This window comes from Branchiostoma floridae, chromosome 17 (genome assembly GCF_000003815.2).
Source record: "Branchiostoma floridae strain S238N-H82 chromosome 17, Bfl_VNyyK, whole genome shotgun sequence".
In the NCBI taxonomy this organism is placed as follows: domain Eukaryota; kingdom Metazoa; phylum Chordata; class Leptocardii; order Amphioxiformes; family Branchiostomatidae; genus Branchiostoma; species Branchiostoma floridae.
In genome coordinates, this window is record NC_049995.1 from 8,809,817 (window position 1) to 8,836,036 (window position 26,220).

Consider the following 26,220-nt stretch of genomic DNA (forward strand, 5'->3'; position numbering starts at 1 on the left):
ATAAATGCAAGCTTTGCGTAAAATTAATTGGGTATACACAAGGAACTTGTATCAACTTGATAAAAGCTCCTTGGTATACATTTTGGTTATATTTTTAGAACAACAACCATTAGACTGCATAACCCATTAGGAAATACCGTGCCTACATTAATATCCTGCAATAATATCCTGTACGTAGGGAAGGCTCGAATTGCCAGGAAACTCGAGTCCTTTCTGTTTGAAGGGACAGCTTGCACAGAAAACACTGGAATAGGCTTAAGTACGACTTTGTACAAAGTCATGGTCAAGGACATTGTTAATGTGCTTTACTAAGTGGATGCTTTTGCCTACACTTGGTACATTGTGGACGTTTTCCAGTGCTTAGGACAAGTGGAGAGTAATGTATGTTTTGTTTTTTTGGTGTTGGTGTGAGAGGTTTTTTTAACACGCAGATGATAAGTTGTGAGAGCTTGATATAGCTCAGTTTCCCATAGGGCTGAATTGAGTAGCTCTTGAAAGGCCCTCTGACTCAGGTACGGTTTTTATGTTTGTAAAATTTTCTTATTTTTTAAAGAAAAAAATGCATATTAAAAGTGTGTGATATATGCCTAGTATTGTACATAAAAATGTTTTAGTGCAAGTTTTTTCATACATTTGTCATGCAATATTTCAGGGGGGATCGTCTTCTCTCTAATGTAGGTTTGGCTCTGGCTGTTTCAGGCATTTTTATTGGGCTTTCTATTTTGTACCATCTTTCAATTGGGGGACAAGAAGAAAAGGTACAAATTTTAAACAGAAATCCTGACGAAACACCTAAAAACATGTCAAATTCAGCCAGAGTTGAACGTCTGCTTGGAGAGTAGACTTTTCAGTTCAGCTACATACTTGCATGACAGAAATAGCCATTGACAAGGAATTATTTTGTCAGACAACAGTTTCCGGTATAGTGAAAAGTGACCTCAATTCGCTGTCAGTGACAACCTGTTGTAAAACAATTTGGTTACAAGTTGCATTACTAGGACCTGGGGTTTCTCTATAAAAAGAACATCCCATAAAGTATGCCCTCATTACGTACCACACCTTTTATGATAAAACAAGTGGCCCCCAGCAAGACGCTACAGAAAATAGGGATTCCATAGAATTAAAACACCTTCCGACCTTTCTCTATTACAAAGCCTTCCTAACACACGAGTTTTTCTTGCACATTACACTTATTTTCGTAACTCCTCTGTACAAATTCCTCACCACCAACAAAAACACAGGTGACAGAGAGCACCCCAGCACCATTGTGTTAGTGTTATTTTTTGGTTAAGCCAAAAGACTAAAACGGATTAGAAGGATTCAGTGGTGGGAGATTCGTAGTGTCTTGAAGTTTCGCTCTATGCGTTGAGTTGTCATGAGGCGATTGAAATGGGCGCCACGGTCACAGGTACGTCATTGAGTGTAACATTTGTTAATCTTTAACCTACAGTTTGAGCTATGGAGAAATTATCATATAGGCAAACAGCAATTTCAGGATTATGAATGGGGCCACCCACACACTTACTAGGCTGGTCATTCAATCAAAACTTGTCAGTCTTGGACACTGGATTTTTCGAGCTCCTTGTTCCGTTGCTGGTTGTGTTGCTGGTTGTGGGCCTTTCAACAGTAAGTTGATAATGAATCATTATGGACTGATTCTATGGAAATTATCTACATTTTAAAAATTTCAGTTAGATCCTTAAAAGCCATGTGTGGTACCGGTTACTGTTGCTGAATTCTTCTAAATAGGCTCTCTCGACTGACTTTATGAATTCATAGTAAATGTGTCATTCACAATTTCCTCAAGGCCCAAACTCTTTAATTTCCCTTAAACTCAGCTCTTTTTTAATTTACTAAACTTGAATAATATACTGTATTTTGTTTGTTTGTCATATTGATATTTCAAATTTCATTCTGATACTTACATCTGCATTTGTGTACAGTAGAAGCCAGTTAATTGCACAACAGATAAACGCACACTTCTGTTAATTGCACGGAATTCTCAAATCCCAAACTGGTGCGGTCCAGCTGGATAACTTTGTATTATTGCACCATCTGGATAATTGCACAATATGATGGCAAATGGGGTGTGCAATTAAACGGCTTCTACTGTACTATAATCATGTAATCCCCTACAAAAATATTGCTGTACGTTCAAGCTGACATGTTCGTTTGTTGACTGTCAATTGAGTCGACAGACTCTGCACTATAATCTTCACCATTCAACTGTTGACTAAGTTACATCATGCTTCATGTACATTGTATTATGTATTTTTATATGGTCACAGCCTGCCATCTTTGTTTGGGTTGGTTGCTAAGAGACAGCTGTCTCTCGCCAGCTGTTATACTTGGACCACTTTCAACTCCACTAGCAATTGTGCATGGGGTCTTGTTGTACATTCAAAGAATATCATATCTTTTTCACAGTCTTGAAACATTTCAATGAAGAGTTCTACCTCTTACAATGTGATGCAGCTTTAACTTGTGTGTTTAACATGCATTGGCATAATACCGGCCGTAAGACTTATACCGGCCGATCAAAAATAATGGAATTTAAAGAGATCTACACATGCAACAATAGTTATTTCTGAGGTATGCACACTTCAGACATCTATATAGGTGTCCAATACATCATTTACAAAGCATCGATAACAATGCATTCGAAGACAACAAGGCGAAAAGTTTTCAGTATCTTTTCGGGACAGGCAGCTCGTCGTGGGACGAACACACTGTCACATTCATTGCCAGATTTGTAGATCATAATTACACATGCTCACGGCACAAGACGAACATGATTCAACAGCAATCTTGAATTTCTGTTGGTGACCTACAACTCATGTAAAAGTGTGAAGAACCGTTGCATGATAGCCCGGATGTACGACTGAATGGGCAAAATTGAACGTACGCAGCCATTTTCCCGCCATTTTTATATCTACGCTAGCAGTAAAGTGCTACGTCACAGCGGTTGTGACGGACAAAAGTTAAATGAAAATTCTTGACAGTATACGTCCGTTTTCTCATGACAATTTGTATGCTTATGCAGGTTTATGTTTTATGCATTTACTAACAGAAAAGGAAGGAACATGGAGGATGTATAAAGGTACATAGCCACAGTTAATTGTGCCGTGTTTCTTCCGGCCGGTATTTTGTACCCCCTCCCAACCACGCGCCCGTTAGCCGTGTAATCCCGCGGCGTGTTACAATTACGATATTACGCTTTTAGCAGGACAAGAGTGGCAGAAAAGTTACACAGAAGAAGTGGCAAGGGTAAGCTATAACAGCAACATGTAACTGGAGAAAATGATGCGTTGACAATTTGTCAAATCATTATGGCTAGAGAAATCGTCGTAAACGTGCCGGTATTATGATAATAGATGTTACATTTCATATGAAAGCTATCTAATAGACAGCTTTCATATGAAATGTAACATCTATTATGGTATTTTTCAAAAGTTTGGTTTATAGAAAGCAGATATTGTAGGCAAAATGTCTGGATTGTCATAATTCCTCGGCCATATGATTTACGTTTTATACTGTATGGTACTACACTTAAAGGTCTATCACATGTCAATTGACCAAAATCTAATCCAAGGCAAATCCAATCCAGAGAAACTGCTTGCTAATTGCCTTGAATACTTTTGCCAACGATGTCATTTAACACGTTTTGGCTCCAAAGTGACACAGACAGTGTTTTCTGTAGCATAATGTTTTTTGTGCTATGTGCTAACCTACTGACTGTAAAAGGTTTATTAACATAAAAGATCAAAATCCATTCAAGGCAAATCCACTCCAGAGAAAGTTCTCTCTAATTGCCTTAAATACTTTTGCCAACAATGTCATTGAACACGTACGTTTCGGCTCGACACAGACAGCTTTTTCTATGTAGCATTCAATGTTTTTGTGCTAACCGTTGAAGAAAGAAAGATAGGTCAGTCTCAAACACGGTGTTACTGTAGACTGAACGTGACAGACTGTACGCTAACACTGACAGACTCAATGGCCCACCACAAGCCATGTGTACTCTACAATGGAACCCACAACAGTAGATAGTTACGCCTTGAGTTCAAATAGGGGATTACAAATACAGTGAGCCTACAACGTACTGTCAGGACCGTAGCAACATTGTTTTGCTGTTACGACCCTGACGTCAAACTGTTGTAGAGTGTAATAAGATCGGTTATGATACGAACGTAACTTTGTGGTGTCTGTTTTTGGAGTCGTCCGAGTGTAGGCCATGGCTTTGCGACTTCCAAGTCTCGCTTCAGAGGCAAGATGTCAGCATCGTCAGGTAATTAGTATTTGGTAGGAGCTGTGGTTTTGAGTTTTATTTACAGACTTGGTAGTTGTCTCACAACTACTGAAAAGTCAAATGCAAAAACTTATGGGAAGGTTTTCACAAACAAGTTTTAGACGATACAGAGCAGTTTGCCTGTATTTTTTTATTTTTCTTTTGTAGATTTTTACTTCTTGCACCTTGTTGAAATTTAGAGAAATAGGGCAAGGTATTGTTTGCTCCATGAAAACAAGACTGCTTTTAGAAAGTGGGGGAGGGGCAGCATTCATTTCCAGGCTTTTATATGCATGCATGTATATGTAGACAGTAGCTGGGATACCATCATCATTTAGTTTATGCTTCAGTTGGACCCTTACTAATATGCTGTGTCATTGTATAGAGTGTTTTATTTATAATGCAATATATTGTATTATTATGCAAGCACAAACTACTAAGGATGGTGCCCCAGCATAACTATTGATGTTTTTTAAAGCCCCCTTCACACGAGAGCAAGAATCAGCCGGAATGCCGTCGGAATGAAAAGTCTTTTCTATTCCTGGCAATTCCTCGGAAGTTCGTAGTGTGTTCCAGAAATTCTTACTGCATTCCAGCTATTCGTGCCTGTTCTTTTGCCTGGCCCGAAAGTTTTTGACATATTAACTGTCGAGGTGCATTCGAAAAGGAGAAATATTGAACGGCACTCAAAGCGTATTCTAAGTGTATTCCAACTATTCTAACTGCATTAGGACTGCATTCTGCAGCATTCCAACATTATTAGAAATATTCTTATCTCATTCCATGGGGAACCGAAACGGCAAGCCACTTCGAATCCTGTCCGAATGTGGCCAAAAGAATATCCGGAATGCAGTAAGAATTTCTAGAATACACTACGAATTGCCAGGAATAGAAAAGACTGTTTTCATTCTGACGGCATTTTGGCTCATTCCTTCTCATGTGAAGGGGGTATAACTTAAGGTCCATTTGAAATTCCCACTCGGTCCCAAATGTCACGAATTTCGCAAATACATTTGTACTTCATTCTGGCTGGTTCTGCTTGATTCCTGCTGATTCGGTTTCAGTGTGAAGGCCCTATCAAGGAGGACCTGCACTATTTTAGAGTTTGGAGTTTCTAAACATAGACGTATCATCATTTTACAGATACCCCTATGTTACAGTTGTACCCCAACATGCATGTTTTAGAAACGCCCTTGATTTCATAACATAATAAATGCATAATATATGACTGGAAAAACAACAAAACTCACAAAGCTTTTAATGATATTAGACCATCATCTTCATCATTAGACTAAGTATGAAATTCATTGAGTGATTTGTCAAACTGTAGATTGCCACCCTTTGCAGGATGGGGGTGTTGGTAAACATTCCTTTATAGAGATCTCACATATACATGCTTGTGCACATCTGTCAACAGTTGAGTTTTGCATGAAAGATATTTTACCCTCAGCTTGTACATGTGTAACTCTGGTCCAATGACGAACAATGTTCAGCAAGAACTTACCATGACGAAAACCTCAACAACCTAATATCCAGTCTTCAACACCAAAGTCATGCACACCTGTGCAATATACTTACCTGTACGTGTACAGGTGTTTTCTTTAAGTCTAAACGTTGGTACAAAAGTCTTCCCAGGGGAGGGCATTAACAACAGATCATAGTTGCTTAGGTGCTTAAACAACTGTAGATCTTTGCCTGGCAACTGGGAAATAAGTAGAGGAAAGATTTGCTGCAGTTTCTTACTCAGTAGGGAAAATTTGGAGACGGTCATGGCTGTACACTTACCAGGGGTGTGTGAGATTCTGAGAGGAAATTGTCAGGTACTTTTTAACTTTTATCCTTAAAATGAATAAGTGGTCCAGTACTTTCACCTTTCAATAGAAATTTTGTTGGCAAGAACCAATTGCAAACAATGGTCAGGACTCAGGTGATGTCTCTTGTCCCATTTTATAAGAATAAGACGAACAACAAAGATTTTTAGTGTCATACTTTTGTAGTCTCTCTTGGTTTTTCTTTTTAGGTGAAAATTTGTCCTTGTTTGTTTGTAGTGTTGTTGAAAACATGTAGTTTGATATATAATCTGTTACCCTTTCAGTATACAACTAATTTTAGATGGCAAATTCTCCTTTTTGTACAAAAATATAATATTTTGCGTGATACAAACAACGTAGCCATTCTGGGTATCATGTCCTGCTTTATATCAGCTTTCAAATGTATCACCCTCTAAATGACAAGGGGGAGGGGCAAAAAATCAAACGTCAATATTTTTCTATGAAAATTTAGGCTGGTAGACCCTGGTAAGAGGATCACAAAAGTATCAATAGATTTTTGATGTCATGATAAAACAAAAAAACTAACCTATCGCATCTATCAGGTTTTTAGTAATCTCAATATTAGTTAGTTGTTGTTGGTAGTTGGTACACAAATTATCAATGAAAGTGTTTTGTATGTACATTCAAAACACTTTTATAAGGGGCACAGATAGTGTACATTTAGTACTGAGCTTGCCATGGTATGACAGGCTATGTATTCAGGTAATGGGGAGTGACTTGGTACATAGCCTAACTTTGGTAACATTCTCAGTTACATTATCATCTAGTGTAATGCGTTGAAATTGAAAAAAAAAAAAAAAAAAAAACAACATAAGGGCTCAAAGCTATGATATAATACCAATTTTTCTTGAGCCCAAAGCTACCTGCTACAAAAGTTATGACCATATCCAGTTTATAATGATTGTCTTTTTGATACAAACTAAGAGATACCTTTGTATCATAAATAACCCTATAGGTTTCTATGATATCTGAAATTAAATCATAGGAAGTGCAGCTTTAATGTCTGCATTATAACATCTATCAGACTTTAAATTGGCTTACATGTATACATTTCATTTGTAAAGGACAGCTTGCAGTCTAAGTCAGACTTTGAAATTAAATCACGGGAAGTATAATATATAAATTGATATTTAATACATTTATCAAATGAATGTAAGGCCACACCAATTTAATTTCTTGGTTCACGGATTCGCTCGCTCCTATTTTTTGGGGAAAAAAATAGAAATAAAAATTACCACTCAGCAAATTTTCACCATTAATGAAACCATTCACCAACTTTCTGGTGTAGCAAATTGGCCTTTATATTATAAGCTCCTTAAAGTGTGGGTACAGGTGCTGTTACTGTACAAAAATAGTGTTTTTGTACTTTTATCAAGCTGAAAACTTTTTTTCTTTATGTTTTGGATTAGCCGTTACCTTTACCCCAACCATTTTACAATTTTTATTTTTATTTTTATTTCGCCCTCTCGCTCCATATTCTTTATTAAAAAATCCGTGAACCAAGAAATTAAATTGGTGTGGCCTAAAGTAGCCAAGTTCCGTTATGCAAAAGACATCTTACAGGATATAATATTATACTGAAAACTAAAACATGAAAAGTGTGTATATAAAGGTTATATTACTAAACATTTATCAAGTAAACTGCATGCTTTGAACAAAGAGAACTTTAATTAGCTGTTTTCCAAACTAAGGACATGTTTAATGTTTGATTGTTGAACCAGCTGCTGAGACTCAGACCATAATTCTGGATACAGTATTGTGGGGGATAAATTTACACAGGACTGAGTATACTAAGTCTTGTATATAAGCCCGGCACTAGGTAGTATAGGAGGACTACTAACAGTAAGTGTTGTTGCAGCAATTTTGGACTGTTCTGTGGCAGTGTTTCAACATTCTTTCTACTGACTGAGGTAGTTTTTGGCTAGCCTGCGCTGGTTACCAGAGCACCATGCTATAGTCGCTAATCTTTTCGGCCCGGGAAACAACTTGCCCCACTGCCAAACACAGCACGCGAGCCCTGATTATCTCTCACACAGTGGATAGATATCAGAGATCGGGTGTCAATTATCTCTGGGTGCCTATAGAGGTCAGTGTTGTGACCTTCCTAGGTGAAAGGGCTTATAGTTTATTTCGAAAGGGCTATAGTTTAGAGCAAGGGTCTGGTACCCAGGATATCTTTGTGCCCCAATTGTTGTATCTAGTTACATCTTGTTTAGGCGGCAAGGAGAAGATTGATTAATGTGTTGCAGGTACTATTATGTGTAAATGGTGCCGATTTACTGTACATTATGTAGATAGCAATTATGGTAAATCCTATGGAAGTAGGGGGAAATGGTTTGCCGGTAGAGATTTCTACAGTTGTTTTTAGTTAATTTGGTAATGTCACTACACCATGCACGAGGCGTGCTGTCATACAAATGTACAGTGTAATTTTAGTAACTGTAACTGTAAAAACATTGCATCTCAAATGACCAGTCAGGAATTTGTATCTGATTCACTAAGTGATCATTCTTTCCGTTGTTTATCATACATGTACATTAGTGTAATTGGTATTGTAACACTACAAGTAAAAATGTAGCACAAGGTACATGCAGAATATGGTGTTCAGTGTGCTTTTAGTACAATGTACACAATGCAGGGTTGTAGCCAGCCTGAAATCATTTTCAGTCCCCTCGATTTTGAATGGGAATCCTATCGAGCACCGAAGGCATGGCGTGGTGTTGCGCATCATTTGTAGGGGGTCTGGGTCCCAGAAAATTTTGAAACCTAGACCTTCTGAAACACTATTTCCTGCATTTTGAGGTGCAAAGTTTGCTTGTAGACTATGCTGTTCAATGGCATCTGTTTTGGTGAGGAAGAACACATGGGTTTCAGTGTTTTTATATCTTTACATATCAATTTTTGTCTGTCCCTGGGGACGGAATGGGGAAAACTTTTTTCAGTCCCCAGCTGCAAAATTCCTTCAAAGGACTGAAGGACAGGTGCTGGCTACAACCCTGACACAACGTATTTGCTAGTCTATGTGATGTACTTGATCATGTACACTAACATGTGTTCCCTTCCCCCCCACTTTGCAGCAGAAGATGTGCACCTGTGCCTTCCACATGAGGGTTCACCGCGCCGAGACTGCCGCCGCGGCCAGCCCGTACGGAAGCCTGCACGATAGCAACAACACAACGACCTTCAGCGCGAGAACACCGCGCTCTTCCCCGCTGCATCCGACAAAGAATGGATATGGCGACAGTTCTTCTTCAGAGGATGAGGAGTCGGACCCAACGGAAAACTCAGGAAAGCTTCCGAGCGTGAGACCGCACACGATGTCAAATGGCGATGAGTTCACAAATAACAGCACGTTTTGGCAGGGAATGTTGGACGCCGACAACCAGGAACAGAATAAATTTTACAACGAAGAAGGGCGGACAGAACTGGCCCGGGATGATCTGTTCCCGCATAAAAGTGACAACTCAAAGTCGACGTTCCAGAAATTTTGGCCCCACGGCCCATTTTGGCCGCCGCACTACTATGGGCCCAGGATCGAGACTCCAAAGTTTATAGCGACGGAATACAAAAAATTAGAAACTTTGTGGTCAAACCACAAAAGTGAGCCTTTTCTCTTGTTTCTCTATTGTCAATGTGTATAGTACAATGTATATTACATTGTCAGTGACACATTGTCAGTGACAATGTACATGTGCATTTAAGTGTACTACAACAACTTGAGCATGGACTTTGTACATGTACATGTGTAAACAAATTTGGTTGAATTGATTGTATGCATATGGTTGTTTGGTCGGTCCTTTGGTTGGCTATAGTGTACAAGGGATGGATAGATGGATGGATAGATGGATGGATGGAATGGATGGATGAAATGGTTGGAAGTATGGATGGTTGGGTGGATGGATGGATGGTTGGATGAATAGATGGATGGATGGAAGGATGGATGGATGAATGGATGGATGTTTTGCTGTATTGTTTATACTTCAATCCTACTGCTTAATATTTCATGTCATTTTAAAATTTGTGTTCTTTATATCTTGTACTATCAATTATGTGTTCTTTCATAATGATAATCATGTTGCTTAAAGATTCTGAAGACTTTCATTTGTTTAGTTTTCCAGCACAGAACAATCAACGATAATGATCAATCAAGGTTCCCGCGGCCATGGCGGGGAAAGGTCGTCGTGTTTGACAGCGAGAGGATGGCGAAGGGACAGGTACCGCACAACGTGCCGGAGGGTTGCTGCCCCAGCCTCTCGTTCGAGTCCAGATTCGAATCAGGGAACCTTCGGCAAGCAAGAAGAATGTAAGTCTTAGAAAATGCTTTTAGTACATGTAGATTGTAAAGGCTGGTGTTACTGTAAATGCAGAAATATTCGCGGTGGATTAATATTTGCGGTTTTCGCGGCGGCCGCTTCACCGCGAAATTAAATCCACCGCGAATATTTCGTCTGCTGGCGCCGCCTAAGGTGCCCCTTTTCCGCTCCATGTACATACTACTACTGTCTTTGTCACTGTATAATGAAATGTTTGACATACTTACTACGGTGAAGTCTTGACTGAAGACACACATGTAATTTTTTCATACGACCAACTGTATTACAGTACTGTACAGTATGTTCACCATGATACAAAGGTCGTACTACTGTATACTATTACGTATTGAGAGGGTAGATACGATTAGATCAGTAACAGTGGCTCACGCAAGAACAAGTCAAAAGCATGGAAACTGTTCTATCCGTCTGTATAGGACCCTTACCGGGTAACCAGCAAGTGTTTTCCGACTGGCGGTTTGTAGAGGCGCCGGGTTTTACACGGCAGTTCGTGACTACAGTGCAGTGCTGAAAATGCATTGAATTTCGCGGGATGGCGCTACCGCGAAATTAAATCCACCGCAAAATGTCCATTTTGCCGCTACCGCGAAATTAAATGCATTTACAGTATGCAATATATGAATGGTTATGGAGATGTGTTTATATGGGATATTTTATTAATCTTCTTAGTATTTGACAATTATTGAACTCTTCTTGGTGTGAATTAAAGCTAGACGACTGTAGCCAACTATAGTTGATCTCAAAGTTTCCACAGTGACTGCATGTGACAGTGAATGGAAATGATCATCTTTACTATATTCTAAAATCATCAGTTAATGTCAATGAGTAATTGCTATTTGACATAACATATCACCTGGATGTCTAACCTTCATCAACTTGCCTAACGGGTTATGATGATATTTTTCATAAGACGATGATGTACCACTATTTACTTAGCATATTGGACGGGAGACCTGGCGCATCCCAGTCTCATATTCAGCTAGAAGAAATGTTATTGCCCCCAACGGTATAACCCCAACGGTGCTGTAATACACTGTATGACTATGACTGACTGACTGATTGCAACTAAGCTTGATATATACGAATGTACAGTGTATCATGAATCCATTAGATGCCATGTACAATAGTCATGTACAATTTGTTTAAGATTTGTTCTTTATTTATTGCAGAGGGCAGTATGAGTATGAGTTAGTGTTGAAGACAGACCTGTACACGTCCAGACATACCCAGTGGTTCTACATTAATCATGTACCAATTGTGTTTTGTTGTTTGTTTATTCCAGAGGGCAGTACGAGTATGAGCTAGTGTTGAAGACAGACCTGTACACGTCCAGACATACCCAGTGGTTCTACTTCAGGGTTCAGAACGCCCTTCCCGGCATCACCTACAAGTTCCAGATAGTCAACCTACTCAAGAGGGACAGCCTCTATAATTATGGTAAGTCAGTGCTACATTTTGTAAATCCACACAAAATAATTTCTTGTTTCTTTGATACAGTAGAATCCGCACAGCCTATTTGCCAGTGGATTTCGTGCAATTATCCGGCTGGTGCAATAATGCGAAGTTATCTAGATGGACCGCACTTATTTGGGATTTTGGGATTCCGTGCAGTTAACAGAAGTGTGCATTTATCCGTTGTGCAATTGACTGGCTTCTACTGTATTTAGGAATAAAGCCAAATGGCTGAAACACAGGGCAAAGCAATAATCCATTTCACAGAGATCAGAACGCATGTGCAGAGACAGGAGTTCTAGGTAATATGTCAAAGGTAAAGGCCCACAAAAAGAAAAGAAAACCTGTCTGGACGTTGTTATGCAAATCGTAACAATGGTCGAGACAAGGACTGTTTTTTCGAGGCCTTTACCTTTGACGTATTACCTAGAATTCCTGTCTCCGTACATGCGTTCTAGTCCCTGTGAGAGGGCTTATTGAATGTACATTTTACCTGATTCTGGATGATCAGCACCTTAGTTTGTACATATTGCTGATACATTCTACATTGTACAGTGTGTTGTGAATAGCAAAAGAAGTGACTTTTTTCATGTACCCACTCCTCAGGCATGCGCCCCCTAGTGTATTCTGACAGAATGGCAAGGGACAGGACGATAGGCTGGCACAGATCTGGGCACCACATTAGGTAAGGTTGATGTCATTCTTTTGCCATTAACAGTAATGTCCACCCTTTGCATGTACCAAACATGATTGATAAACGGTCGCATCAAAGCCTGACGGATTGCATTGTTCAAATACATTATTACTTGTGAATAGAAAGAGTAATTATAAAATACTTACTGTAGGCATTTCCTAATTTAAACTAAGTGTATCTTTGTCTTGTTTTCAGTTATTACCAGTTCTACAACACCAGCAGGAATCCACTCTTACAACCAGACATCACCTACTTCTGTCTGGAGTGGCAGATGGTGAGAACTACATTCAGACTTTTCATATCTGATTCATAATAAAATTGTCTGTAAATGATTAACCACAAAGTACTCAGTCTATGATTATATTGGAGAAGATTTTCAGAAGAGGCCTAGAAAATTTTAGGCGTAGGTCTATGGTGACTTGACATATGTGTCTTTGTGCTAATGTTTATCCTGGATTTACCCTGTTTGTCCCCAGGAATTCCCATATGATTATGAAGAAGACACATACTACCTGGCACACTGCTACCCCTACACCATTGTACATGTACACATTCCCAACAAAGATAGACAGAACTGTAACAGTTAATATCTTACTACTCCCCGGGGATTCCCATATGAAGAAGACACATACATGTACTACCTGGCGCAGTGCTTAATTACAATCCCTAAACCTGCTACATGTGTATGTACACTCAGATATTCTTATTGAAGATACATGGAACTGTTTTATCATAATTTGCCAGGAATTCCCGTATGAAGAAGACACATACTACCTGGCGCACTGCTATCCCTACACCTACACGGACCTCAAGGAACACCTGGACGACCTGTGCAATAACGAGGAGACTGGCAGGCACGTGAGGAGAGATGTCTTGTGTGAGACACGAGCCGGCAACAGCTGCTTCCTTCTCACCATCACAGAATTCCCAGGTGAGCAAAGGGCTGTTTTTTTCTAATGTTTAGCACTGTTTAGAGTTAAGTTCTTGTTCAACTCATTCAGATCTAAAGCATCTGACCATTTCTAAAATTATTCAGTTTCCCGAATAACTGCTATTTAGCATATCTTATTACCTAGATATCTAACCTTCATCACCAGGTCTACTGACTAAACTGTAAAAAAAAGTAGAAGGGTAAGGTACAGATGAATCTTCAAGTTGATACTTCTGTTTTTCTTTTACAATTTTAGACCAATCCGCACACAAAATATAGCTTACCTACAAGCTTTCGATCAGTTTTCTGATCCTTATCAAGTTGAAACAACCTATGTCACACATCCAGCCAGAAGTGTGACATCAGCTATTGATCAAAGCTGCTTGGAAGTTGGTATCAGCCCCCGTCTCGGTTGAGGGAAGGTTGATGGGCTCTGATGTAAACGGCTTCTTTTATTCCTCTGAGATCTGTTTTTCTTTAGTTTTTGTTTTATGTTGGATGTTTTACTATAATATTATTGTAAACAATGGGTCCATTGATGGAGTGAATGTCCTTGTGAGTATTGTAATGTAATTGAGTTATATCTGTTTACCCAGATGAGGAGTCAAAGGTCAATCTGCGGCAGGCGTGCCACCGTAATAAGAAGGGTGTGGTAGTGTCTGCACGGGTCCACCCCGGGGAGACCCAGGCTTCCTGGATGATGAAGGGACTACTAGACTTCCTCACGGGGGAGTCAGAAACTGCCAAGGTAACACCCCTCGTAAATCATGGTACAACCCACTTCAGAAAAGGGCATGCCCATCTGTAAAAAAGTTATACCCATCTCTGTTGATTTCTCATGAACAGAAACAGCCAAACTTTAAAGTTAAAGCCTCTCTTCAACAATTTCCACAGCTATTTCCTTTGTTTGTTGAGGTAAACTGTAAATGAATGAATACCTAAATATGGTCCTGAAGTACTGTAAATGCAGAAATGTTCGCGGTGGATTAATGTTTGCGGTTTTCGCGGCGGCCGCTCCACCGCGAATTCAAACCACTGCGAACATTTTTTCATAACAGTAAGGGACTACAGTGCATGGTGCTATCGCGAAATTAAAACCACCGCGAAAAGTCCATTTCCCCGCTACCGCGAAATTAAATCCCTGCGAACTTAAATGCATTTACAGAATAAGGATATCACTTATAACATGTCATCCTTGCATAGATTATTCCCACATACATATACAAAAACAAATTTTTGGGAAGTAATACTAAAGCCAGAACTTTAGAAGACATTGCTAAATGCTGTGACATCTTCAATCTCCAGGAGTTGAGAGAAAACTTCATCTTCAAGATTGTGCCGATGCTGAACCCAGACGGCGTGATCGTGGGGAACTATCGCTGCTCGCTCGCGGCGCGGGACCTGAACCGGAACTACCGGAACCCTCGCAAGGATATCTTCCCCACGGTGTACTACATCAAGGAGATGACTGAAGCTTTCAAGAGAGACCATGAAGTGAGTGTTGTGGTATGGATACTGCAGGGTTCTAGCTAGCGTCCGTCCTTCTGTCCTTTGGGTTTTGCAGCTGAGGAGGGACAAAAATTTAGTCAATTCCGTCCTCTGTGACAGACAAAAATTGGCATGTAATGATATTTAAAAAATGAAATTTTGCAATGATCTCCAGGACTTCAGCACAGATGCCTTTGAACCAAGCTAAGTCTACTCTACTAGCAAAATATGCCCCAGCCTCAAAATGCAGGAAATAGTGTTTTGAGGGTCTAGATTTCAAAATTTTCCTAGACTTCCTAGAATCGTCATGCCTTCCACGCTCGACAGAATTTCCATTCAAAATCCAGGGGACTGAAATAGGGCTTTAGCCAGCGCGAATTTTTTTTCCGTCAGCCAATTCCAATCGTTGTGAAAACCGCGAAAATTAATTTTCCCTATGACTCTACAAAGTAGTAAATGTTGCCATTGAGACCTTGAAAAAACGGTTTTAATGAGATTATCGTATTCAAAAGAGCGCCGACACACATTGGCAACAATCATAGTAATAGCAAAACAAACAGTGTGTGGCTTTCACCGCCGTGGACAGCGTCCCCAAGCCGCCTGTGGCTTCCAACAAGGATTTTTGTCCTTCAAGGTTGACGGATTGGTTTTAAAATTTTTCCGTCAGACGCATCAAATTTCTGTCAATTGACGGAAAAACGGACGCTGGCTAGAGCCCTGGACTGAAACAATTCAGGCTGGCTAGAACACTGATGGATAGTAACCTTCCTTTATGGCAAATTCATTTATTTATTTAATCTCAAGACATGTGGGTAGCCCCTTCAACTTATTTGAAGTTGATTTCCAAGGGGGCCCACTACGGACATATGGACACAGCAGGGAGCTGAATGTGTTCATGTACGGGTAGGGGTAAGGGGGTGATGTCTGCCATCTCTGATTGCCTTGTTTCTGTTCACCAGATCATTGTGTACTGTGATCTGCACGGACACAGTAGGAAGCTGAATGTGTTCATGTACGGGTAAGAGTGAGGGGGTGAAGTCTGCCATCTCTGATTGCTATGTTCCTTTCCCCCCCAGATCATTGTGTACTGTGATCTGCATGGCCACAGCAGAAAGCCGAATGTGTTCATGTACGGGTGTAACTCCATCCAGGGGAGGATGGGACTGGACGGAGCTGAGGTCTTCATCAACGAGAGACTGTTTCCCTGGCTCATGGCACAGAAGGTAATACATGAGACAAAAAGACTTTATAGACTATTGTGTGGCCTAATGGTTATAAGGGTGTTTGACTCAAAACCAAGAGGTCCTACGTCAAAGTGTGCAAAGATTCTAACACTCAGGTACATTTACATGTTTTACCCTTACCAAAGGCACAAATTTCATTCTGTTGAGTTTTAGTAGTGGAAAAAAGCTCCTATTTCATTTCAGACTCTAAAGACTGGTAATACACAAATGCAAGTGAGACACCATTATGGCAGACACCATTGATTGTCATGATACTGTAGATATGAACATAAAAAATAACATGTAAGAAAATGCTGCAGATGATACTGTAAATGCAGAAATGTTCGCGGTGGATTAATGTTTTTTCGTGGTGACCACTTCACCGCAAACTTGAAACCACCGCGAACATTTTTCTATAATGGTATTAGACTGCAGTCTATGGTGTTACTGCGAAATTAAAACCACCGCGAAAAGTCATTTTTCCTGCTACCGCGAAATTAAATCCCCGCGAACTTAAATGCATTTACAGTTTCTGTATTGTAACCAGTTTTTAGTTAGACCTCTTCTTGATGCTGAAATGTTGGTGCCTGTTAAGTACTTACCCTGTCCTTGGTGCTATGTAGGCATGATATGGAAAAAAGGTGTTTTAAGTTCCTCTTACATTCCACAAGGAAGTATCAAAGATCTGGTACTTTAAATTCCTTTATGTTGTGCATCATATCTTATAAAAGATGGTGAATGGACATGGTCAGAGCTAGAAGAAACTAAAAGTGTCCTGAAATTGTAACCTTATGTTGCTAAGTCTTTGATAACATAGCTTAATATAATGATACAAGTTATCGCTTTACTTCCTTCCAAAAGGCTCCAGACAAGTTTGCTTTTGGTGGCTGCAAGTTCCAAATCAAGAAGTGCAAGGAGTCTACGGGTCGTGTTGTGATGTGGAGAACTGGCATCATGAACAGTTTCACCATGGAGGCAACCTTCTGTGGGACTGAGAAGTTAGGGAGGTGAGTTCTGCTGCAGTTCTGTTTGATTCTGATAGGGGGAGTTGGTGCATTATGAACAGTTTCACCATGGTGGCAACCTTCTGTGGGACTGAGAAGTTAGGGAGTTGAGTTGTGCTGCAGTTCTATATGATTCTGATAGGGGGAGTTGGTGCATCATGAACAGTTTCACCATGGAGGCAACCTTCTGTGGGACTGAGAAGCTAGGGAGGTGAGTTCTGCTGCAGTTCTATTTGATTCTGATAGGGGGAGTTGGTGTGTCATGAACAGTTTCACCATGGAGGCAACTTTCTGTGGGGCTGAGAAGTTATGAATTTGAGTTCTGCTGCAGTTCTGTATGATTCTTTTAGGGGGAGCTAGTATTTATCATAGCCAGGCCATAGGGATTAAGAATTTTTTTAATGTCTATGTGTCTGTTTGTGTGAGTTTCTGACCCACATGAAGTTTGCCATGTTTAATTTTCTGTGGACAGGGAAGTTAGAAAGGTAACATGCATTGGCATAATACCGGTCGATTAAAAATAGTGGAACTTAAAGAGATCTACACATGCAACAATAGTTATTTCTGAGGTATGCACACTTCAGACATCTAGGTGTCCAATACATAATTTACAAAGCATCGATAACAATGCATTCGAAGACAACAAGGCCACAAGTTTTCAGGTCATTTTCGGGGCAGGCGAGCTCGTCGTGGGACAAACACACTGTCACGTTCATCGCCAGATTTGTAGATAATAATCACATGTGCTCACGGCACAAGACGAGCATGAATCAACAGCAATCTTGAATTTCTTTTGGTGACCTACAACTCGTGTAAAAGTGTGAGGAACCGTTCGGATTATCGCCCCCCGGAAATTTCTTAACGGCATGAATGGGTCAAATTGAACGTACGCCGCCATTTTCCCGCCATTTTTAATGCTACGGCCAGCAGTAAAGTTTTACGTCATAGCGGTTGTGACGGACCAAAATTAAATGAAAATTCTTGTCAGTATACGCCCATTTTCTCATGACTTTTTGTATGCTCATGCAGATTTTTGTTTTGTGCAACTACTAACAGGAAAGACAGGAACAACAGAGGATGTATAAAGGTACATAGCGGCAGTTAATTGTGCCGTGTTTCGTTCGACCGGTATAGTGCACCCCCTTCCAACCACGCGCCCGTTCTCCGTGCAATTCCGCGGTGTGTTCCAATTACGATATTATGTTTTTAGCAGGACCAGAGAGACAAAATAATTTACACAGAAGAAGTGGCAAAGGTAAGCTGTAACAGCAACATGTAACTGGAGAAAATGATGCGTTGATCATTTGCCAAATTAGCATTGCTTGAGAAATTGCAGTAAACCGACCGGTATTATGCCAATGGATGTTATGTCTCTTGCAGTTCTTTATGATTCTGCTAGGGAGAGCTGCTGTTTGTACTCATAATTACTTGTATTGTTTTTGTCACATTTGCGTGTGTGTCTGTCAGTTGTGTGTGTTTTTAGGTTTGGGTCTTGAGAAAAGGGATATACTTTTACTCTAATGTTTGTTCATGTACTATATATGTAGAGTACTAATACATCAAGGATATTTATATATAGAACTAACTCCATACTGTACACTCTAACTTACTACCGCTGCCAGTGTGTTAAAAAAGAGGAAGGCAAATTTCCGAGTCCAGAAGGAACCTGAGGTCAGGCCAGGTCAAAGGTTAGAGTTCGCACAAAAGGGGCTGCATGAAATGTTTCCACATCTTTTGAAGCAAGTTCATTGTCAGCATGTTATTTTTTGTAAGCAAAATGTGCACAGAACAAATAGTATAGGAAAATTTTCTTTCAAATATTGTCACTGAAAAAAATATTTCGGGCACCAGAAATTTTTGTCAAACTTGAAGTCTTTAATTTTTGTTTGTGATAATATCTTTTGGATTAAACACAAGACTTGTAGAAGTTTTGACTTGCACACTGTGAGTAAGGGTGTTCAACTCACATGGTAAGCAAGACCTGGACAACTACACAGTCACAGTAACTGCACTACTTTAAGTCTTCTTCACAGGGTGTAAAATACACCTTGATTGTTGGTAAACAAATCCTTACCGAAACATGTTCTTGTTTGTTTTTCTCAGCGGACCTCCCAGGCACTTCAACATTAAGGATTTCCAAGACATCGGCAAGACATTTTGTGAGGTGGTACTGGACTATGTTAAGACCAAGGAGAACAAAAGGTATCAAATTTTACTCTTGCCCATGTAATACATAAAAGCAACATGGAAAGACAGACAAAACCCAATAGACTATAAAGTAGTTCCTCTATTATGCAAAGTCAATCACACCTTGATCAGACTTTGTATCATTGTGTTCTGTCTGTTGATAATCATACTATACTCAGGAACTGACACGTCACATCACTCACATGATCCTGCAGTTATACAACAAACCAGTAGGGGGCTCTGCTGTGTAGTACAACTGGTTTGCCACAAAATAGCCATTTCTCTAATGCTCTGTAACAGCTGGGTTGTGACACATTTTTTTTGTCTTTTGCAGCAGGCAAATAGCAATGATGCTGGACCTGACTCAATGCATCACTCACTTGATCCTGCAGTTATACATCAAAGCAATAGGGGGCTCTGCTGCATAGTAACATCTGGTTTACCTTTGTCTTTTCCTGTAAACAATCAGCGATGGTCCTGGAGCTGACGTAGGACATCACTCACTTGATCCTGCAGTTATACAACAAACCAGTAGGGGGCTCTGCTGCATAGTAACAACTGGGTTGCCTTTGTCTTTTCCAGTAAACAATCTGCGATGATCCTGGACCTGACGCGGCACATCACCCACATGATCCTACAGAAACGCGACATGATGCCGACCAACCAACCAGACCTTAACGACAACAACAGCGACAACGAAGAGCTCAGCGACGATGAAGAGAAAGAGAAAGGTAAACAACAATTTTATTTGTTTACAGAACCAAATGTTTATAAATTCTATGGCTGCACCAATTTATTTTCTTAGATCTTGAACATTTTCATGTCAAAGGGAAAATTTAGTAAGAGTAGAAGACGAAAAATGCCTGGAAAAATTAGCTGAATAAGATAGGCTGATAGCCATCGAAAATTTGGAGGTATGTACCTATGCCTTTGAAAACCTTCACTGTTGGAAGAATATAGTAGTAACTGAAAATATTCAGTCTTTGAAACTGTGCGTTTAAAGGCCTAAACCTTTCTCTCAAACTCTGTTTTTGTATTGTTACTACGGCATTATTTTTATAATCCAAGGACCAATGGATTAAAATTGTGTGGCTTAAGGGAATGGTAACGTAAAATTTAATTGTACATTTGCTGTTCGTATTGTAGCATTTTACATAGTAGTAGTGATGGTATGATAAATATGACCTAAAATTTTGCATGCTGCATGATTGGGATTAGAACTAGTTCCAGAAGACACAATCTCTGTCACAAAGTATGCAACACACTTGCAAGTAGAAGAAAGTTCTGAAAATGACAATGAAGAGGCAACAAACCATGGTATGTATAATGTTGGGCAGATATCATCATTTCCATTTTTCACATTTCATGATAATTTGATTTCTGTCCAATGACATGAATCTTTACTCACACATTTGGCCTCTTGCATGCTCACATTATGGATAAAAGCAATACAAAACCCTCTGGAAGAGTGTATGGAAAACACACCTACAGTAGCTGAATTACCCATGGAACTAGAGGATCCTAGTAGTCCTGCCTATTACTTGGGTCTCCGTGTAGAACCACCCACTACTGACATGTGTCCGGATTTGGATAACATGTTTGATGATGTTGAAATTCAACCCAACAAAGGTAGGGTATTGTATAGGAGAGTTCTTTTAACACAAAATTACCTGTTACCAAAAGAAAACCATACCCTCCAAAATGTAGTCCTTCTGTTACCATTCTTAACTAAAGCTGAATGATGATTGGAGATGCTTTTTCTGTCACCAATTGTGTAAAAAGTATCCTCATATGGTGAGGCTATCACAGGGGTAGGGTGCTGTATGCTTCAGTCACATTTCTATAACTGATATTTGCACTCTTTTGTAATCACTGTTTCAACTACTAGTACCTAGTACATGTGCTACTGGCCAAATATTCTAAAGTAGACAAATTGCACAGTTTCGGTCTCTAGCGGGAAGTACACAAGTACATTCCTTGGTTCCATACCTAAGTGTCAAACCTACAAATGTATGCCCCTAAAAGAACCCAACACATGGAATAGTATGGGTGACCCGGTGTGTTTCACTAAAAAGAGAGTCATATGCATACAGCAAAGCTCCATTGTACTATTACTACCACGAGCTGCATGAGAAAGCATAATTTTTTAACATCAGTTGAAGATGACTGTTCTTAGACTAGCTTTTTAAGCAATAAATTCCATGTAATGTCTTAACTAACAATTTGGAAAAAAATTCGCTTTTCTTGAATGCTTCCTTGTACTGGATAAGACAAAGTCGTCCAGTTCAGACCTCTGTCAAAAGTCCAGGAGGAATCTGATGAGGATGAGGAAAGTGACTCAGACTCAGGTAATGTCTGGTGGTGTCTTCAGAAACTATTGTTGTCACAGTGTATGTGTTTTGTATCTGACCAGGGATTGACATGTTCAAAAATTGTTATACTGTTTTATTCCCAAGAACTCATTGTCACCAAATATGGTATAGGCTTACCACAAATAGCAGTTACTCATTGACAAGCAACTGCAATAGAATATAAAACTAAAGCTTAGGTTACAACCTGCCATAGGTGCAACTGCATGCTGTCTGTGTGCAAAAACGTGGGCAATCTTTTGGGATCGGAAATAATATAGGACGGCCTCTGTACAAAATCCTACAGAATCTAATGAATTTTGGAGCACGAAGACACACTGCATGCAGAACTTTCTCTGCGTTCGGGCTGCCAATTCACCCCCTGCATGAGTCAATTAGCTCCTGAACCTTTAGTGCCAGTCATTTTCTTTGACATTGCCATGCTATTGCACCTTTGTTACAATATATATAATCTAGACTCTATTGGGTACATGTATATTGTAAGGTTTATCTCCATCTTTGTGTTTTCACAGAAGAGAAAACGTCCAGTAAACCATCGTCCAGTAGTGACAGAGAAACCAGCAAGTCGAACGTCAAATCAACCAAGCCGGCAAAGGAGAAGAAATCCAAGGCTGCTCCAAAAGCTGTCCTCCCTCCCCACCTTCTGGAGAGCCCTGAGTACAAGGATGAGAAGGGGAATGTGGATGTGAACAAGATGATTGAGGCCATGTCAACAGAGACAATTGAGGGGTGCATCCGGTTACTGGAACAGCTGGAGGTGACCAAGACTTTATCAGAATCAGAGTAAGTGAACATCATGTACTATTTGTTATTGGAAAACTTAATTGAGATTTGCTTTTTTTTTGCAAGGAGTTTATATTTGCTTGATAATGAGACAGGAAAACCATGTGCTTGAATTAAAGGCTTTACTCCAAACTTAAGGTATTTGGAATTTCCAAATAATTAGAGGTTTGTAGAACATACAAGTAATTTTTTAAAGATCTATTGTGTGAGATCTATAAAAACCATCAAAATTGGTGATACATGTACATGTGCATGTACTGTATGGTATACAATCATGGACCATATCATAGATTTATCTGACAGTGTTTAGTAATTTCGCTGATCAGCACGCACATTTATTACTTGTTAATAACTCTTATCATTCATTTTAATTTTATTTATTGTCTTTTTATCTATTTTATATGAGCCTACGGCTATTACAAAAGACTAGTCCTCTGACAGAGACAAAGACAATACAAATGGAATGAATTAGAATATGTGATATTACTTACTGTAACAGTTAAAATGTATTCTTGAGAGCATCTTGAGTAATTCTCTTACTTATGCATGTATGCACACTGATTTTACCCTACATGTTAAAGACAACAGACATATAAGAATACAAGATATACTTCTTACTAGGTACTTAGAATGAGTTAGATAGGATTGTTGTACATCTTAAATGATTTGTTCCATGATTGCAGCACAAGTGAAGACTCAGACAGTGAGTCAGAACCAGAAATGAAGGATCCTCCTAAGAGGAAGAAGAAGAAGAAGAAACAGAAGCGGACCAAGTCCCTGTCAGCCCTACCTGCCATGAACAATGTGGAAGACAAGCAGAAACGCAACAAGACAACGGTAACGCTTTCCTTTGATAAATCGTAGAAGTACAGAACGTATAAGAGTATGGGTGGGTACTGGTACAGAAAATTTGGCTACAGGTACGGTTCATGTTCCAGAGGATCAGGTCCAGACCTGAGCCTGGACATAATTGTCTGTGAAAACTTGTAAATGGGTGATACTAAAAACAATGGTTCATTTCTCTACAAAGGAATCTGTTTGATGGAGTATCCGACTTCTATTGGCATTATAAAATCCTATCTCCATACAAACAACACTAATGTCTTTGTTAATAGACCTAGTTTGACTGTAGAAATTGGTAAAATGGCAATCAACTCTTTTCTACTTCATTCTTGTTATTTTTTTGTGACAGTAAGCCCCAAAACATGTGAATGGCTGCCGGCATAATCTGTTCATTTTTGCAATTGGTCCAAAGTCTGGTCCACTGATTTATTCTAGGTCCGTTTTATTCTCGATCAACCAACAAAATACGGTTTAAATTTGTACCGGTACCCATTCCGAATTCAGAGCCAACTCAATCTTTTCTTCATCGAATCATGCAATCTTAAATATTTGTCTAATTTTGTTTGAAGAAAAATTAGTCCTTGTTTTATCAAACTTCAGGAATTCAGGAAAGTAGTGAATTTTGAATAGAAAGTTCCAACCCCTCGCAGTATAGTACAGTTACTGTTACAGTAATAAATACCAAAATCAGTGTTGTTTTCTTACATGACTACTTCAACAGTTTTCTAATCAAAACACAAATTTTAAAGGACAAAACAAAGAAGATTCCAAAGACAAAGTACCAGGACATTCCGGATCTGAGAAACTTCCAGAGGAAAACTTCGGAGCGTGAGTGTATCTACCTCGAGCCCGTCCACCTCGAAATCTACCCCAATTCTCGGGTCGTCTGTAGCAGAGGTCACTCGCGTATGTCATCACGAGAGGCGTGCGCCCACTGTCAAAGATCACGCCAACCGCTGCGGTATTGGTCACATGATCGCAAACCAACCAAATCTCCCTACGAGCTCAACTGCTACCCGTTCAAGAAGATGAAAAAGAAGGACAGCAAATCCCAGGCTCCTGATTGGTCGGGGCAGAAAATCGACGTCTCTGATTGGTTGGAGAGAAGGCCGGATACCAGGAAGCTCCGGATGACTCCATCCACTCCCTCTCCACGATCTCACTACAGTTGTGACGAGGTGCAAAACTTGAGATGTCTTGGGAGAAGGCATCTTGGAGTTGTACTGACCTCTCGTCATCAGGCAAAAGGGAAGGAAGACCATGATGGACTGTCAACATCTCAAGACTGTCATGAAGATGCCCCTCCAGAAGATGGGCAAACGTCTTCCAAGGTGTCATCCACAAGTGGTGAAACTGAAAGTGTGGAGGACTCAGAATCAGGACTGAGTTCTTCAAGTAGGAAGAAACAAGCTGCTGAAGACACAGCTCCTTCTATCTTGAGGAACCCTTTACTGCAACACCAAGGAGTCTACAAGGAGAAGAATCTTCAGCCTTTTGTCCTTGAAGGACAACATGTGGGTCCTCAAGAGAGTTCAACGAGGAAATCCAGCATCAGGAAAGACAACCAATCACCAAACATTCCTCCTGTACCTCCTAACACAGCAGAAATGCTCACACTGTGTCCCACACTGACCACGCAAGAGCTTCTTAGTTATGAGGAATATTTGTACCCAGCTTCTAACACAAATACCTCAGATGGCAAGTTTCAGACCCAAATTAGGGAAGATGCAACAACAAGCAAAGAGCCTTCAAAGCCTTTGGAACCAGGCAAGAAGTTGAGTCATGGCAAGACAGATTCAAAACTACTTGTAAGATTGAAGGAAGGCTCAAGACCTAGTCGTGGTGTAAACACAAATACTATGAATGGCAAATTTCAAGCTCAACATCCTGAAAATCTGACTACATGCATAGAGCTATCACAGTCATCGGAACCAGCCAAGAAGTTGATTCACGATAAGAAAGATCCAAAATCAATCATAAGATTGAAGGAGGGATCAAGGTCTGTTTGTGAGTCTTCAGAGCCACTCAAGGAACCAGCCAAGAAGTCAAGTTATGACAAGAAAGATCCAATACCAGTTGTAAAATTGAAGGAGGGTGCAAAATCCATCTGTGGTTCAGGAACAAATAAATCAGTTGGAATACAAGCTGCAACTTGCAGTGCAAGCTTTTCTTCAACAGAAGTTATAATTTCTGACAAACACAACCCTGTGTCTAGCAGGGATGAAAGTCCTGGGAAGAAAAATGACATTTCAGAAGATTGTCATCAACACTGGAAAGAATATGCAGGCTACGAATGGGATGCCACACCATGGCCCGAAAGTGCAGCATACGAATACGCTGCTCAAGATAGTTGCGCTGAACCTGCTGCGTGCGAATGTGGGGCTGCTTTCTGCTCTGGCTGTGCCGTGAGTATTAGTCATCTAATAGCTGATTGTTTATTGGCTGGTGCTAAATTTTCAAATGTTTAGATTTTGAAAGTGAGCAGCCAATAAGCAGCCATGGCTATTAGATAGCTAATAATCGGGCATAGCAGTTTTTTTCCAGCCTTTTTTCCAATTTTTTTTCTTTCAAAACAGTTCTAACACTAATTGTGATAAATTTCAAGAGCAATACAATCATGGAATTTGTTGTAGACTATAGATTCTTTTTTCAGGTTGTATTGTGATTCAGCAGTAAATTTTATTATATCTTTTCCAAGGGTTCTGGGTCATACAATACACCTTTCTCATGCAGCGGCCATGATAGATCAGAACCGAGGCCAATGTGGCAAACAAAAGACTGTCCATCATAATTAG

General features: G+C 39.9%; 1 protein-coding gene across 11 annotated transcripts in view; it reads left to right on the forward strand.

The window, feature by feature from the left end:
* The window catches only part of LOC118404481 (cytosolic carboxypeptidase 3-like), an 87,107-nt gene that overhangs the window by 52,375 nt on the left and 8,512 nt on the right, over positions 1 to 26,220 (forward strand). For 8 of the 11 annotated variants that reach the window (XM_035803554.1, XM_035803560.1, XM_035803559.1 and 5 more), the window contains 13 exons: positions 10,231 to 10,423; positions 11,734 to 11,888; positions 12,510 to 12,588; positions 12,793 to 12,871; positions 13,342 to 13,528; positions 14,125 to 14,276; positions 14,834 to 15,022; positions 16,093 to 16,239; positions 17,101 to 17,246; positions 19,347 to 19,445; positions 20,013 to 20,161; positions 22,312 to 22,582; positions 23,266 to 23,419. In XM_035803554.1, coding sequence (XP_035659447.1) covers positions 10,231 to 10,423; positions 11,734 to 11,888; positions 12,510 to 12,588; positions 12,793 to 12,871; positions 13,342 to 13,528; positions 14,125 to 14,276; positions 14,834 to 15,022; positions 16,093 to 16,239; positions 17,101 to 17,246; positions 19,347 to 19,445; positions 20,013 to 20,161; positions 22,312 to 22,582; positions 23,266 to 23,419 — 2,000 coding nt within the window. Of the gene's footprint in view, positions 1 to 4,219; positions 4,289 to 9,197; positions 9,721 to 10,230; positions 10,424 to 11,620; positions 11,674 to 11,733; positions 11,889 to 12,509; positions 12,589 to 12,792; positions 12,872 to 13,341; positions 13,529 to 14,124; positions 14,277 to 14,833; positions 15,023 to 16,092; positions 16,240 to 17,100; positions 17,247 to 19,346; positions 19,446 to 20,012; positions 20,162 to 22,311; positions 22,583 to 23,265; positions 23,420 to 26,220 lie in introns of those variants that run through there. The other 3 variants (XM_035803563.1, XM_035803558.1, XM_035803564.1) reach the window with 3 other exon arrangements.